Source organism: Hyaena hyaena, unplaced genomic scaffold (assembly GCF_003009895.1).
Source record: "Hyaena hyaena isolate Hyena2069 unplaced genomic scaffold, ASM300989v1 scaffold_122, whole genome shotgun sequence".
Taxonomy (NCBI): domain Eukaryota; kingdom Metazoa; phylum Chordata; class Mammalia; order Carnivora; family Hyaenidae; genus Hyaena; species Hyaena hyaena.
In genome coordinates, this window is record NW_024080754.1 from 373,522 (window position 1) to 390,415 (window position 16,894).

Here is a 16,894-nt window from a genome sequence, read left to right on the forward strand (position 1 = left end):
TTTCCATCACTCCAAACTAAAATCTTGTACTGTTTACATTACTTGTTAATGTGTGTTTTACTTTTAATGTAAAAAATCCTTCTATAATGTACTGCAATCAAATGTTAGTATTACTTACTCCCAAGTAACTATTTTCTGTTGCTTTGTCTCCCCTCTGCTCCTTTTAATCAAGAATTATACTTTGATTCTATTTTATATGTGCTCTGGTCATTCCAACCTAACTCTCCTTAAAGGCAAAAATAAATTTCTATCATCGTCCACATTTTAGTTGCAGGATATCTCATGCAGCAACTTAATTTCAGTTAAAGTCTAAAATACTTTATAATTTATGTCTATGTGTAGGTATGTTCTACCTCATTCATTTCATTTTTTGTTTCTTGTCTCTCTCATGTCAACAAATCATGAATTAATTCCATCTTTTCAGTGCCGCTGTTTTGTGTCACTTCCCTTAGCGGTGCCAAGAACAGAGCAAGACTGATGTGAGAGCAGCTTTGCTAGGCTTATAAATTATATGAGCACCCTTTATGCAGAGTGTCCAACCCTGAGAATCATAAATCAGTTTAATAGAATGCTTTTTTTTTTTCATGGAAGGAATTTCTTCGTAATTCTTCAGAACTGCTTTGGTAGTATCAATTCTGTTTTTGCCTTATATGAAATTTTGATGATTTTTAACTTGAGCACAGAGAATGAAATCCAAAGATAATTAGCAGTTCAGAATCCTACAAAAAATAAAAGTTCATAGTGCCTTCTATAGATGTGATTCCTAAAAGTGACTGTTCCGCTACATGAAAGTAGTTATTGCTAATGGTTCTTCTAAAAAAGATATCTCTGTCCTCGATACAAAGGAAACATACTGTTGGAAATGAAATAATCATCTTATTAAAAAAACATGGTGCGTTTTTGTGCTTCAGTATGCCTTGCTTTGAGAAAATATGATTTATGTCTGTATCATAGTCTTTGGTGTCTAAAACTGAAATAACATGTTAGTTCAAATTTGAGTAATATTTAGGTAAATTTGGGTTGTATAAAGCATGGATTTCTATCGTGTCAAGGCATACTTCAACTACAACAACAAGAAGTTTCTCGTGAGTGAAAGCAATTACAACCATTGATGGGGCACATTCTGTGTACCAACTATGTAAGTGTATTACCTCGAGTATATAAGTGTAATTTTCACAATAACTTTATAAGATTAACACTGTCATTTGTTTCCTTTGTACAGATGTGAGTATAATGTTCAAAAAGAGTTAAGTAAATTGCCTAACATCACACACATTGTATATAGCAGAGCTCCAACTTCAAAGTCTATGCCTTAAACTATTACATTATGGTTTGATAACCCTGAGGGCTACCTACAGAATTATACTGATCCTAAGTGTTGCATTTTAGCTGAAAAGAGAGAGAAGAGTCTGTGGTAGTTAGCTTCTCCGTTCATTTGGTTCTTTATCCTCATGTTGAAGCCATGATTCCATTTGGCTTACTGTTTCTCACAGTTCTGGAGGTCATGATGCTGGCCCCTTCAGATCTAGGCGCTGGCCATTGCCTTGCTTAGAATACTCCCATGGTGAAGTCCAATTTTGAATTCTAGGAAATTTGTATTCAAATTTTAAGGAATTCTAATTTCTTTTATTAAGTCTTTGGTCAAATGTCACTCTCTAATTGAGTTGAACTCTGACTACTCTGTTTTGTTTGCAGTTGCATCCCAAAATTCCTGATGTACTCTATTTTATTTCCATAGCACTCATACTCTATTCTGATTTACTCTACTTTATTTCCATAGTGCTCATTCCCTCCTAATGTGGCATTTACTTCACTTTATGATATTTCTTATGTACCTGACTCCCCCTGCAAGTTACAAGACCCAAAAGAACAGGTATCTTTGTTTTGCTCACTGATAGAGCTCAGGAATAAGGGTGGGCACACAGTAAGCACTCAATGGTTGGACAAATTGGAGAGGCCATTCCTCCACAACTTACATGGTCATTGTGAGTGAAACTGGAGTGGTGTCCCTGTATTTATATAGTGGTTCATTTTTTAATATAATTTCTACAGAGGTTTTCCATAGAGCAACGAGGAGAAAAGTCAAATCTTGGTGAAAAGGGCTGTGTGTGTGTATGTGTGTGTCTGTCTGTCTTCTGTGTCTGTGTGTCTGTATGTGTTTCTAGATAAATATATGAACAGTGTGACTGAGTACAAATTTATTCCTAAGATGTAGGCATGTGGGCTAAAAATGAGTGTGACTGTGTGTTTAATTGTTGGAAACTCAACAAAATACGGGAAGGAAACCTATCTAAAACTCAAGACTCCGGAAAGTCACCACCCATTCTCCTTAATCAACAGAACAGAACCATGTTTCCTCAGACAAGTCCCTCAGCACACATTTGTCTTTGTAGCATTATTGTAAACACGTCTGTAAAATGATGTCTCTTTGTAATGTAAACCTTCTCTAAAAACTTCAGGCATTCTTGAAGTTTTGTGGTTTTTTTTTCCCCCTTGCCTTTCTTTTCTCTATTCTCCATTCTATTTTTCATTACCTTTTATTCTATTTCTAACAATTTATGTGAAACTAAAGAAAAATTAGAAGCTACATGTAACAAAAAGAAAAACCATAATCCTATCACACAAAAATCATCACTGGTTTAATATTTTCATACATATTCCCACAGGCTTTTTGTCCATATCTGTGTATATAATAATAAAACCTGGGAAAATACAAGTATTGCTCTCTAATCTACCATATCATGTACTATCCTGAATTCTTTTTTAAAATGGCATTAAATCTGGGGCACCTGGGTGGCTCAGTCAGTTGAGCATCCGACTTCAGCTCAGGTCACGATCTCACGGTTTGTTAGTTCAAGCCCCATGTTGGGCTCTGTGCTGACAGCTCAGAGACTGGAGCCTGTTTTGGATTCTGTGTCTCCCTCTCTCTCAGCTCCTTCCCTGCTCACACTCTGTCTCTTGCTCAAAAATAAACATAAGTTTTTTTGTTCAAATGGCATTAAATCTCGTACATCAAAAAAAGAGGAATGGAAAGGATTTCAACATAATTTCTCTTCTAGTCAAAGATTAGTGCTTTTGGGGTCAAACTGTATGTATTGTGGGAGAAAAGTCTCAGAAATATGAAAGTGACACTCTAGATTGCCTAATTGCAATATTTACAATGAGAGATTCCTTTTGGCAACTCAGAGCAGACACAGGATTTCTCCCCACCTCAGTCATCTTGTTTGGACAGTTTAAAGTGGGGGTTCCTTCAAGGTTCCAGGAATTCTTTAAAGATAGGATTGCAGTAAATTTCCTGTAATAAAGTAACTTAAATGAACTACAAGGAGGCTGTTAAACTTGATGCCAAAACTAAATCTTTTCATAATTTATCTGGATAGCGATAAAGAGTAGGAATCCATGATTTAACAGAAGTCCATACCAGGTGTGTATTCATACATCCATAGAGAGGGTTGTCGAAGAAGGAATCTGAATGAGAATGTAGCTTGTTGATGGAATGTTTACGGATTCCACAGGCTGGACTAGGTGCCTTTCTGGGGCACTAGGTGTGAAGCACCCTCTGTTAACCTCCGTGGCCCTCATGGCATTTATCACAATGGAGCAAAATTACATGATCTTGTTTGCCTCTTCCACCAAACTGTTACCCCCCTGATGACTGAGGCTGGGAATAGTGAGATAAATCATTGACCATGACTGCCATCTTTAGATTAGTTACTATGTCCAGGCATGTGTGTTTTGCATATATTATTTGAAGACTCACTTGAACTCTATGAAATACTGTCTTATTTTACAGATGGTAACTGAGGCTCAAGAAGTAGGGTCAGTAACATAGTGTCATGCAATTATTATGGAGAAGAGCTATACTGCTCTCAGGGTTCATCTTTGAGTCAAGCCAACATGGAGTCTGTTGAAGTGATTTATGAATGAATGAATAAAAGAAAGGAAGGAAGAAAGAAGGAAAGAAAGGAAAGAAAGAAAAGCGATACTTAAGGCTATTTAACAATTTACTAAGTAAAATATAAATTCATAGGGACAATTAGAAAACAAATATTTTTGTTGTTGTTCCTAGAGGTTATATTAGCCTGCAAACACACAAAGAAGACCATATCCTCCAGATTAGAGTGGAAGAAACTGGGACGGAGTATCTCCTTGATCTACTATCAGCAGTCTCTTAAAGGTAAGAAGCTGTAGACTTGATGAGGTGAGAGCAAGAGAACACCAAGTGCAGCCTAGATTGTTTAATTTACAAATAAAAACAGGACACTATTGGGACTACATCAAAATAAAAAGTTTCTTCAATGAAGGAGACAATTAACAAAATTAAAAGGCAACCTATGAAATGGAGAATGTGGGGGGGTTATCATTTTATGTTTTATTATTTTATTTTATTTTTTCATCATGATAACTATACTCTTTAATCCTTATCCCATATTTCCCCCATTCCCCTACCCATCTCCCCTCTGGTAACCATCAGTTTGTTCTCTATAATTAAGAGTCTATCCCTTGGTTTGTCTCTGTTTTTTTTTTTTTTTTTTTCCTGTGCTCATTTGTTTCTTAAATTCCACTTATGAGTGAAATCATATGGCATTAGTCTTTCTCTGATTTATTTCTTTTAGCATAATAGCCTCTAGCTCTATCCATGTTATTGTGAATGGCAAGATTTCATTCTTTTTATGGCCAAATAATATTCCATTTTGTAAATATACCTCATCTTCTTTATCCGTACATCTATCAATGGACACTTAGGCCACTTCCATAATTTGGCTGTTGTAAATAATGCTGCAATAAGCATAGGGGTAAATGTTATCTCTTTGTCTTAGAATTTTTGTATCTTTTGTGTAAATGCCCAGTGGTATGATTCCTGGACCGTACGGTAGTTCTATTTTTAATTTTTGAGGAACTTCCATACAGTTTTCCACAATAACTGCACCAGTTTGCATCCCTACCAGCAGTGCACAAGTGTTCCTTTTCTCTACAACTTCACCAACACTTGTTGTTTCTTCTGTTTTTGATGTTAGCCATCTTACTGGTGTGAGGTGGTATCTCATTGTAGTTTGGATTTGCATTTCCCTGATGATACATGTTGTTGAGCATCTTTTCATGTGTCTGTTGGCCATCAGTATATATCTTCTTTAGAGAAATGTCTGTTCATGTCTTCTGACCATTTTTATTTTTTTATTATTTATTTATTTATTTTTTATGTTTTATTTATTTCTAGGAGAGAGAGAGAGAGACAGCGTGAGCAGGGGAGGGTCAGAGAGAGAGGGAGTCACAGACTCTGAAACAGGCTCCAGGCTCTGAGCTGGCAGTCAGCACAGAGCCCGACGCAGGGCTCGAACCCACGAGCTGCGAGATCATGACCTAAGCAAAAGTCGGACGCTTAACCGACTAAACCCCAGGCGCCCCTTCTGACCATTTTTAAATTGGATTATTTGTTTTGGGGTATTGAGTCATATTGGTTCTTTATATATTTTGAATACTAACCCTTTAGCAAATATATCATTTGCAGATAAACATCTTTTTCCATTTCACAGGTTGCCTTTTAATTTTGTTAATTGTCTCCTTCATTGAAGAAACTTTTTATTTTGATGTAGTCGCAATAGTTTATTTTTGCTTTTATTTCTCTTGCCTCAGGAGATCTCTCTAGAAAAATATTGCTATGGCCGCGGTCATAAAGATTATGGCTTGTGCTCTCTTTGAGGATTTTTATGGTTTCAGGCCTCACATTTAGGTCTTTAATCCATTTTGATTTTATTTTTGTGTGTAGTGAAAGAGAATATGTTTTGTAAGTATGAGATGAAGCCAACAATGACTGAGACCTAGAAAACAACACCCTAAAAACAGGACAGAGAACAGAAGAAGGTGAACTCCATGGAGACCCTGGACCCTTAATGTCTTAGCTCATTGGTAAAGGATGTAAAATGCAATTATTATTGCTGGTGCAGTAGATTAGACTCTTGAGAAAAAAGGAACAAGAGATGGTATGGAAGTGAGATGGAGGGTCACTGCTCAGTTGTAATCATGTTACCCTATTTCTATATCACTATCTAGAAAGCAAAGCCATCACTGAGAAGACTAACGAGTCAAGACTTAGACTTCTGGTGAGGAGGGCGGGTAGAGGATAAATACAACTACCTTTAACTAGGGCTTTATTTTTAATTTGTTATACATTTCTTTCCACTTCCTGTTTTTCCTGTTGAATATGTAATGAGCTTTTAAAGTATTGATTATATTAGATGAAATGCTAAAATACTTTACCTCAAAATAATTCAGTGCTCAGAAGTAAAAATAGAATAAAAATGAAGTGACTTGAGGAAGGTAGTTGCATTATTCTTAACATCATTGTCTTCCTTTCCAAAAGGTGATTTTAAACATCGAGCTGAGATGATAGATTTCAGTATACGGATCAAAAATGTTACAAGACATGATGCTGGGAAATATCGTTGTGAAATTAGTTCCCCATCAAAGAAAGGCCAAAACCTGGAAGAAAATACGATCATTCTGGAAGTACTAGGTATGATGTGCTTGTATCTCTGGGACTACTGTTCCTCACCCTTATCCCCATCACCCAGCCCTGGGGCAATGAGGCAACCTGGGTCTCCAGTCAGGAAAGTTCTAGAAATTACCACCTTTCCTTCAAAATCTTGACTATATCTCCTTTCACCTTGTTTGCTGCTGAAATTTTACTTTTACTAATTTGTCTGACAAAACCTCTTCTCGTTTAAGATTAAGGTAAATCTTAACGGCTCTATCCTGTACATAAGAGCATTTCCCCTAAGAATTTAATTTTCAGAACCTTTCAGTATATGTGGCATATCTCTTACCATGCAAAATCCTATCACATAGGATGATGGAAAAGCAATAAAACAAAAGAGTAGGCCAGAGAAAGAGTTAGAAGTTATTTGATAAAGAGGGGAAATGACCATTTACTGTCCAGCTAGTTGTGCTAGCCTCTTTTACATATGTAATTTTACTTAATCTTCATAACAGATGAGAAATTAGAAGCTAAATGATTTTCCCAAGTCTACGGAGCCATTAAGTGTCTGGACCAGGATTTGGATCCTGGTGGAGTTGACTCCAAAGCCAATATATTTAGTTAGTATGAGAATCATTGATAGATACTAATAGCTCACAATGACAGTTGGTGTAGAAACATGATCTTTTCTTCTCCATAGATGTTAATATAAACTGTTGATCACAGACTCAAATAACTCCTCTTCCTTTTTCCATACTTAACCCAGGGTCTTTCTAAAATACTAATGATGCACTAGTATAGTAGAAATTTAATTCAGAAAACCTTTCAGGAGATTCAGCTGGTACATTAGTCTTCCATTGCTATATAACAAATGGTCACAAACCTAGCAGCTTAAAACACCACCTACTTATAAGCTCACAGTTCTGTAGATCAGAAGTCCAGGAGACAAAGCTGTGCTCTCTGCCTAGAGTATCATAAGGATGAAATCACGGAGTCAGCTGGGCTGAGTTCTTGTCTGGAGGCTCTGGGGTAATGTCCATTGTCAAGCTCACTATTGTTGGCAGATTTCAGTTCCTGTGCCTGTGCAACTGAAGTCTCCCTCCCATGCTGGCTAGGAGCTGGGGGCCACACTCGGCTCCTGGAGGCACCGCATTCCTTGCCACGTGGCCCTCTCCACCAACAGTCTACCAAAAGCACATTGAATCCTTCCTGAGCTTTGAATCTCTGACTTTCCCGTCTGTGACCGACCAGAGAAAATGACTTCTCAAGGGGTCATGTGATTAGATCAGACCCATCTATATAATCTCCCTATTTTAAAAGATAATAGGTTTGGGACCTTAGTTACATCTCCACAATCTCTTCAAAGTAGTAACCTAGATTAGTATTTATGGTCTAGAATCAGGTCTAGAAATGGCATATTTCTATGCCACTTTTCCCACATGCCATTGGCCCGAATTCATGCATATGATTCCATCTGGCTGCAAGGGGTCTGGCAAACATGGTCTGGCTGAAGAAAGGAAGATGGATCTCTTGAACAAGTAGCCAGTCTCTCTCATAGGTGTCCAATAAACCCATCTCTACCTGGCTGTTAAAATCCTTGCTTCGTGGGGCACCTGGGTGGCTTAGTCGGTTGAGCATCCGACTTTTTGCTTGGGTCATGGTCTCGCAGTTCGTGGGTTCGAGTCCCGCGTCGGACTCTGTGCTGACTGCCAGCTCGGAGCCTGGAGCCTGTTTCGGAGTCTGTGACTCCCTCTCTCTCTGGCCCTCTGCTGCTCATGCTGTCTCTCTCTCTCTCTCTCCTAGAAATAAATAAAAATATTAAAAAAAAAATCCTTGCTTCGCTTATAAATAACCAGTGCCCTTTGATTTCATCCTTCAGTGGCTCCAGCAGTGCCATCATGTAACGTGCCCAGCTCTGCTCTGAGTGGAACTGTGGTAGAGCTGCGATGTCAAGAAAAAGAAGGGAATCCAGCTGCTGAGTATACGTGGTTTAAAGATGGTGTCCCTTTGTTAGAGAATCCAAAACTTGGCTTCCAAAGCACCAACAGCTCATATACGGTGGATTCAAAATCTGGGACTCTGGTAAGGTCATGTCACGCATTGGCCTAGTAGCTGTCTTGTATTTAGAGAAGAAAAATGATTAGAACTGAAATGATGGAAGATAGAAGGCTGATAACCATTGCTTAAGGGGGGGGGGGGGCAGCAGAAAGGATGGCCCATGCCCAGGGAAGTGATGGAAAAGGACATGGGAAGTCAATACAGAGAACTAAAAACAATACTTTTAGCAAATGTCAAAAGATTCGTTCCTTCAATCTGCAAGCACACCGTAACATTTAAATACTCGATCCTCTGGTAAATAATAAAGCATATTGTTGGATGTGGCTCCTTGACTCCAGCCCTTGCAGCGTCAGCGGGCCCAGTCAGCAGGTCCGATGAATTTTACACTGAGAACTTGGGCAGAAAACCTGCCGTCACACTTTGCTATATTTACTTTTCAAATTTATTTTTTCTCAGAGCAGGTGATAAAAGCCCCAAGGTGAGTTTGAAATGATATAGACTCACCTCCCCCACTTAGCCTCAACCCTTGAAATATCTTGTGATGTCAAAGGGATGCACCAGGGCAGGACAGGGACGGGTTATTTCGTGAGAAATAAGCAGCAGAGACTCCATTGGATGGATGATTATGACTTCCTTTCAATTATTAGTCATGCGCTAGTAAATCATTTATGGTTTTATTCTGACTTACTGTTAATACTTACCCTTGGCCTTGTATTCCTGGTGAATATTTTTACAGTCTGGCTTAGGGGACAGCGAGAAATGATTTCATAAAGTGAAGTACACGAGGAGAAGCTTTCTGTCCCATCATGTTGAGGGATACATAAAAAAGGGCGATGCAGGTAGCGGGTGAAGAAAAGTGAGAGAGAAAAGGGAGTTCATGGATCAAAAGCCTGGCTGCTGTTAGGAGCATGGATTGCATGAGGATCTAAGACAACGAGGACGTGTTCCTTAGAGACTCGTGCCTGTCACAGATGCAGCAACAGTGACCACAGCAGTACTGAGCTTGTGACAGGAGGGCAGTGAAAGAATGATTCTGAGTACCCCTCCCCCTCTGCGCTGGCAGGGTCCTTTCAGGTGTCTAGGACCCACCGCGTTCCCTCCCTCCCCCCTCCTCTCCCTCCCTCCCCCCTCCTCTCCCTCCCTCCCCCCTCCTCTCCCTCCCTCCCTCCCTCCCTCCTTCCTTCCTTCCTCCCTCCCCCCCCTCCCTCTCTCCCTTCCTTCCTTCCTTTCAGAAATTCACTAAGGAAATAAATCTACTAATAACAGTTATGAAGCCTATAACACCAAAGTCTCACCTTTCAATTATTTTGGCAGAGAGTAGAAGGAGCAAAGGTTAGACCTTTATCTTTTCAGAATTTTCAAGAATCCCACAACTGAGAGAATTTGTAACCCTCTGAACTACACTGATTACAGTCTTCCTAGGCCCTAAGCTACTTCCTGGTAGTAGTTCTGGCCCTTTAGCAGAAGTGTTGATTGTTTGCTGCTGCTGTGAACTCACTTGTGGCTGAGAAAACTGCATGAGTCCTTTCAGACCAAGGAGGCCTTCCTTTCCAAGTGATGTGTCCTAGGAATTAGAAATACCGACAAAACGTTGTATGACCATGTGCTATAAACTTCAAAAAATGCCCACTGCCTTCTTACCACACCACTTCCAAATTATCACAAAACAAAGACACTTCCCCATATATATTTACGTCCTTCTCTGTCAAAATAAACAGGAAGCCTAGCTACTTGCCCCTTGAAGTCATGGCAGATTTTTGAATTCATGGTAAAGGTATAAAGTCCTAGGTCACAAAAAAGGAAAGACCAACTTAGTGCGAAAATTCAATTCAAGGGACGTGGTTACTTTAGGAGTCTACTTAGAGATTTATTGCTTAAAATATATGTTTATTTTCCTTCCACAAATAGCAATTTAACACTGTTTCAAAACTAGACAGTGGGGAATATTCCTGTGAAGCCTATAATTCTGTCGGACGTCGCAGGTGTAGCGGGAAGCGAATGCAAGTAGGTAAGCATGAGATATTGGGAAGAACAGTGGTTCGCAGTCAGTGCACACAAGTGCTGAGGGAGAGGAAGCAGCAAGGGGTAGATGAGGCTGAGCGACTGGAAAGATAAACCAGAGGGAGTGTTTAAAATTCACTTGGATGTAATGTGTTGCCAAAAGCAAACATTCTGTTCTTAGTTCATCTCTCAAACAAGCCAAGAATCTTTTGCATTATACTTTTCAAGTTCTTTAATTGTTCAGCTAATTTCTTTAAAAATATGCTTGTCTAGGTAGTCTTCTTTCAAACGAACGCTGTGAGTGTTAAAAATTGCTCAGGGTCAAAGATTCGGTATGGGGTTGGATTTCCAGCTCTGTTGCTTCCTAGCTCCATATTCTTGCGCAAATTATTTAGCCTCAGCCTCCCCCGAATGGACGTAGGAAAACGCTGTCTTCATAGGGTTATTATGAAGGGTCAACTAATCAGTATTTGAGGGGGTGCCTGGCTGGCTCAGTCGGTAGAGCGAGTGACTCTTGATCTCGGGTTCATGAGTTCAAGTCCCGTGCTGGGAACAGAGCTTACTTAAAAAAGAAACAAAAAACAAAACTCAGTGTTTGAAAGGGTTAGAATAGCACTGGCATATTGTTGGCTATTTTGGTTGTTATTATCAGGTTATTATTGGTAATTTTTTTCAATCCCCTAAAATAAAGTGCTTTACTGATCACAGAGTAGGATCTCAAGGCAAACCATAAGAGACTCTTACAGAGAACAAACTGAGAGTTCCTGGAGTGGAAGGAGGGGGGATGGGCTACATGGGTGATGGGCATTAAGGAGGGCACTTGGGATGTACACGGGGTGTTATATGTAAGTGATGAATCACTACATTCTACTCCTGAAACCATTATTACACTGTACGTTAACTAATTTGGATTTAAATTTTAAAAAAAGAAAAGAAAAAAAGACATTTGAATGTAGTTATGAATCCCTATTTGATATAAAACATACCTGCCATATATTTCACAACATGAGCTTCTTAGAATCAATAAAATTAGTTCTCAGGAATCTTTTCAGATTATATGAGTTCCAGAGGAGATATTTATTTTCATTTTGTTTTGAATAATTTGGTTCAGTTCTACCTTTGTGAAGGTCCTGTGTTTTGCAAATGGGTGTGTAATGGAGAGGGGTAGCTAGAGATGGCTCCTGCAGGGTGAAGGTCACTCACCTGTGGGGTGAAAGGTCACTCAGGAGGGCTGCACCCTGAAGCTGAGTACCCACAGCTCCCTTGGCTCAGGAATTTGTCTTCACCTTTGTGAGGTCGCTTTTGCAGTGTGCTCAGAGATATGCAGATACATGCACACGAATTTGTGTTGTTTATGTAAAGTTAACCTCTTGGTGTTATCTTTTAAAGAAAATACAATCTTGTTAGACTTCAGGATCCCCTGAAGTATAAGATACTCAATAGTGTATTCTAATTTCCACAAGTGTCTTTTTGAAATTCAGAGATACATATTATCCACCAAATTCAAAACATAAGTGTTTGCCTAAAATATCGGAAAGCATCCATCTTGGGGTGGCTGGGTGGCCCAGTCCGTTAAGCGTCCCACTTCAGCCCAGGTCATGATCTGGTGGTTTGTGAGTTCAAGCCTTGCGTAGGGCTCTGTGCTGACAGCTCGGAGCCTGAAGCCTGCTTCAGATTCTGTGTCTCCCTCTCTCTCTCTGCCCCTGCCCCACTCATGCTCTCTGTCTCTCTCTCAAAAATAAAAATAAACATTAAAAAATTTTTTAAAAAAAGATGAAAGTCTCCCTCTTAGTCCCGCTTTGGAGTTATCATTAGAAAAATTTATCAGAACATGTTTAAAATTAGTGCATTAGTACAGCGTTTCCCTAACTTCATTCATTCACATACTATCCTCATGGTTTGTTTTTTTTTTTTTTTTACCATAACCTTATACCCCCTGCACTATTACTATTTTAGTGTTTTTCTTTACATGGTCCTGTTTAATTTCACTGCCTAATATAGTCTCACCTTAAATAATATCTGTGAAGTCATGGTTTTAACATACTAGTTAATGTTTTTTCTTGGCCTGGAGTAAATAAATACATAATAGATGAGATTTAGTAGTTTGTGTTTGGCTAGTATCACCACTTTAATTTGACTAGGATTTTCACACTATCTCCTCTTTCTGGTATAACTTAGCTTATAAGTTAAAATTAGTTTGTTTAATGCTCATTGATCCTAGGTGTTACATGCCTTTGGTTTGGAATTAACATCTTTTTTTTTTAATGTTTTTATTTATTTCTGAGGGAGAGAGAGAGACAGCGTGAGCAGAGGAGGGTCAGAGAGAGGAGACACAGAGTCTGAAGACAGGCTCCAGGCTCTGAGCTAGCTCTCAGCACAGAGCCTGATGCGGGGCTTGAACCCACGAACCGTGAGATCATGACCTGAGCCGAAGTCGGACGCTCAACCGACTGAGCCACCCAGGAGCCCCTGGAATTTATATCTTTTGAAATACATGAGAATTCATGAAATCACACGTCAAGGGTTTTTTTGTAAGCCATCACTAATAACTTGTAACCCCAAACAGAAGCTCTTCTAAACTGTTAACTGTTCTAAAGAAGCTCTTTTTGAAGTTCAGAAAGAAGGTAAATCATGGATCTGGTGACTGTTCCCAGGCTGTAAAACTCAAGACCTCCACTCACACGTAGGATTTTAACAGCTTGACTCCTTTCCTTTCAGTTAGAATAACGATACCTTCCTTTCATAGTGGACTTTTTTTTTTTTCCCCAAAGAAAGAACACCATAGGTTTGTGTGTGTGACATTTTCTCGTTAGTGAGGGATAAGGCGCCTTTAGAACTTGCTCACTGTCTCCTGGGAGGTGGCAAATGGCATGAGACCAACGTACCTCTAACTTACAAGAGTCCATCCATTTCACTAAAAAAGGTAAAATAAAATTTATACCGTGTCTTACAAGATAAGACATTAGTTGTTGTTAGATGTCAAGTTCACTGTCAAACCGCAAGACAGATTTTTGTCAGATAATAACCTTGAGGTTGAAACCTTCAGAGATACCACCTTCTTTGACTACTACAAAGAAAATAGTAGGTATAGTTTGGTTCTAAGGAGTTTCATTTAGTTATCAATTTGCCTTAAATTATGACTATTGTGGATTTTTTCCCCTATTAATTTCATTTTGTCTTAGGTTATCAATATTGTAGGGCACCTGGGTGGCTCAATCAGTTAAGTGTCCAACTTCAGCTCGGGTCATGATCTCACAGTTTGTGAGTCTGAGCACCGTGTCAGGTTCTGTGCTGAAAGTGTAGAGCCTGCTTAGGATACTCTCTCTCCCTCTCTTTCTGCCCCTCCCCCACTTGCACTTTCTCTAAATAAACTTAAAAAAAAAGATTATGAATATTTTGGATATTCCCTCTCTGCTAATTTTATAAAGACTATTTTGCTTTCAAAGAGTTTTAATTTTTTTTTTTTTAAAGGGATGGGGAGAGAGACAGGAGAGAAAAAATTCCAACCAGGCTCTGCACTGTTAACACAGAGCCTGACCCTGGGCTCGAACCCATGAACCATGAGATCATGACCTCAGCCAATATCAAGAGTCAGATGCTTAACTGACTGAGCCACCCAGGCACCCCTCGACTATTTTTTTAAGTAAATAAATAATTGGATCTTATTGACCTTTGAATACTCCAGCAAAAATGAACTGAGTTTATTATTTTTTAAAATCTTTTTAGTGGGGGAGGGCAGAGAAAGAGAGGGAGACACAAAATTTGAAGCAGGCTCCAGGTTCTGAGCTGTCAGCACAAAGCCCAACGTGGAGCTCGAACTCATGAACCGTGAGATCACGACCTGAGTTGAAGTCAGATGCTTAACCAGCTGAGCCACCCAAGTGCTCCTGAGTTGTTGTTGTTGTTGTTGTTAAGATTTTACTTTTAAGTAATCTCTACACCCAACATGGTGCTTGAACTTACAACCCTGAGATCGAGTCACATGCTTTACCAGTTGTGCCAGCTAGGTGACCCTAAAAATGAATGGAGTTTTATACCAAACAATAATTAATGTTTTCTACTCTGGTCAAATTACTCAGCCTTTCAAAAGAAAGACATATCCAGTTTTCTTTCTCAAAAAAAAAAAAAATCAGTTAACAGGGGCACCTGGGTGGCTTAGTCAGTTAAGTGCCTGGCTTTGGCTCAGGTCATGATCTCATGGTCCGTGGATTTGAGCCCCACATCAGGCTTTGTGCTGACAGCTCAGAGCCTGGAGCCTACTTTGGATTTTGTCTCCTGCTCTCTCTGCCCCTCCCTCGCTCATGGGCTGTCTGTCTGTCTCTCTCTCAAAAATAAATAAACATTAAAAAAAATCAGTTAACATTTAAGGTATATGAGAAAATTAATAACACTTGGCATTAGAAAAAAAAATTTGTAGGGTGCTTGAGTGGCTCAATTGGTTAAGCGTCTGACTTTGGCTCAGTTGATCTCATGGTTAGTGAGTTCAAGCCCCACATTGGGCTCTGTGCCGACAGCTCAGAGCCTGGAGCCTGCTTCGGATTCTGTGCCTCCCTCTCTCTCTGCCCCTCCACTGCTTACCCTCTGTCTCTCTCCCTCTCTCCCTCTCTCTCTCTCTCTCTCTCTCCAAAATAAAGAAAAATTAAAAAAATTTTTGAGACCAGAAAGTTTTATGATAAGCATATTCACTTAAATAATATTTCTTTTAAACAATCTTTCCCAAAAGTTGTGATGCTTTTAAATATCTAAAATTACTGTTGAGGAAATGCTACCTAAAATTTTCTCCAAGTTATTGAATCATATGCTAATTAATACTTGCTTTTAAATTTTTTTAATGTTTTTTTTTTTATTTCTGAGAGAGAGACAGCGTGAGCAGGGGAGGGTCAGAGAGAGAGGGAGACACAGAATCCGAAGTAGCCTCCAGGCTCTGAGCTAGCTGTCAGCACAGAGCCTGACGCAGGGCTTGAACCCAAGAACTGTGAGATCATGACCTGAGCCGAAGTCGGACGCTTAACTGACTGAGCCACCCAGGCGCCCCAATACTTGCTTTTAAAAACAAGAACTCTTTGAGAAATTGTTCCTTTAAAAAGTATAGGTAATTTACAATGTGTTTTCACTTATAAGTGGAACAAGAGAAACAGACAACAAACTGGGACAGGAGAAGGGGAAAAAATAGTGGGAGAGAGGGAGGGAGGCAAACTATGAGAGACTCTTGAATGCTGAGAACAAGGAGGGCACTTGTTGCGATGAGAACTGGGTGTTATATGGAAACCAACTTGATAATAAACTATAAAAGAAAAAAAAAGTATAGGGAATTTACATATTAATCAATACACAGGTAGTATCCAAATGACAGAAGAGTGTGGCTTATGAAATCCTTGTGGACAAGCTGGAGGAATATGATCCAAATTAAATATTTTGATGGATTCACACATAGTTGGATCCCATACCCAGAGGGTGTAATAGATCCCTTTACATGAAGGGGTGTGTGTAATAGCCTCTTCCATAGTTCTTTCCCTAAAAAAATCATAATCATCATTTTATTAATTGCTTGAATGAGGATATTTTTGAGGTAGCCCCCAATTACATAAATATGAATCTTGAAAGGTTAATAATCTAATTCTTGGACAACAGAATCAGTATCTGAAAAAAACCTCGCGTTGGTAACATGGTAGTAATTTCAAAGTGAGGTCCAAACAATCCAGTTGTATTAGGTTAGAGGGAAGATGACTTAATAACAACAGAAAAAGTCTTGGGGAGTTTAGTTCATTTTAAACCTAATGGGATGACAGCTTAATGGCATATATGTATGTGGGTGTGTATGTGTGTATATGGACACACACACAAGCCTGATTAGATTCAAGAAAGGTGCTACTGACTTTTCGTTTCATAGAGTCACACAGTTTTCTTTGGAGCTGAATGAGTTTTCCATGATTGGTGAAATTGGCACAGATGATGATGTAGAATTTTAAGTAGAATTTGGGGGTATATGGTGGTAGAATACTTGAACTCGCTGAACTTTGAAGGTCATTTCCAATGTGATATTTCATCTTTTGAAGTATTACCTCTCCAAATGAATGCAAGATAATATACCATACATGTTATTTCTGAATCACTGAATTTCTTTAAATTTAAGATTTTTGCAAAACTTAATTCTTTTTTTTTAAAGTTTATTTAAAAAAAGTTTATCTTGAGAGAGGGAGTGTGTGCGCAAGAGGGGCAGAGAGAGAGGAAGAGAGAGAATCCCAAGCAGGCCTTTCACAGAGCCTGACATGGGGCTCAATCCCACAAACAGTGAAATCATGATCTGAGCTGAAATGAAGAATCAGCTGCTTAACCGACTGACTCACCCAGGTGCCCCTC

The 16,894-nt window shown here is 39.2% G+C and overlaps 1 protein-coding gene across 1 annotated transcript in view; it reads left to right on the forward strand.

Annotated features, from left to right (window-relative positions):
* The window catches only part of JAM2 (junctional adhesion molecule 2), a 61,494-nt gene that overhangs the window by 35,472 nt on the left and 9,128 nt on the right, over positions 1-16,894 (forward strand). The window contains exons 3-6 of the mRNA XM_039237287.1: positions 4,070-4,177; positions 6,362-6,514; positions 8,355-8,557; positions 10,442-10,541. Coding sequence (XP_039093218.1) covers positions 4,070-4,177; positions 6,362-6,514; positions 8,355-8,557; positions 10,442-10,541 — 564 coding nt within the window. The remainder of the gene's footprint in view (positions 1-4,069; positions 4,178-6,361; positions 6,515-8,354; positions 8,558-10,441; positions 10,542-16,894) is intronic.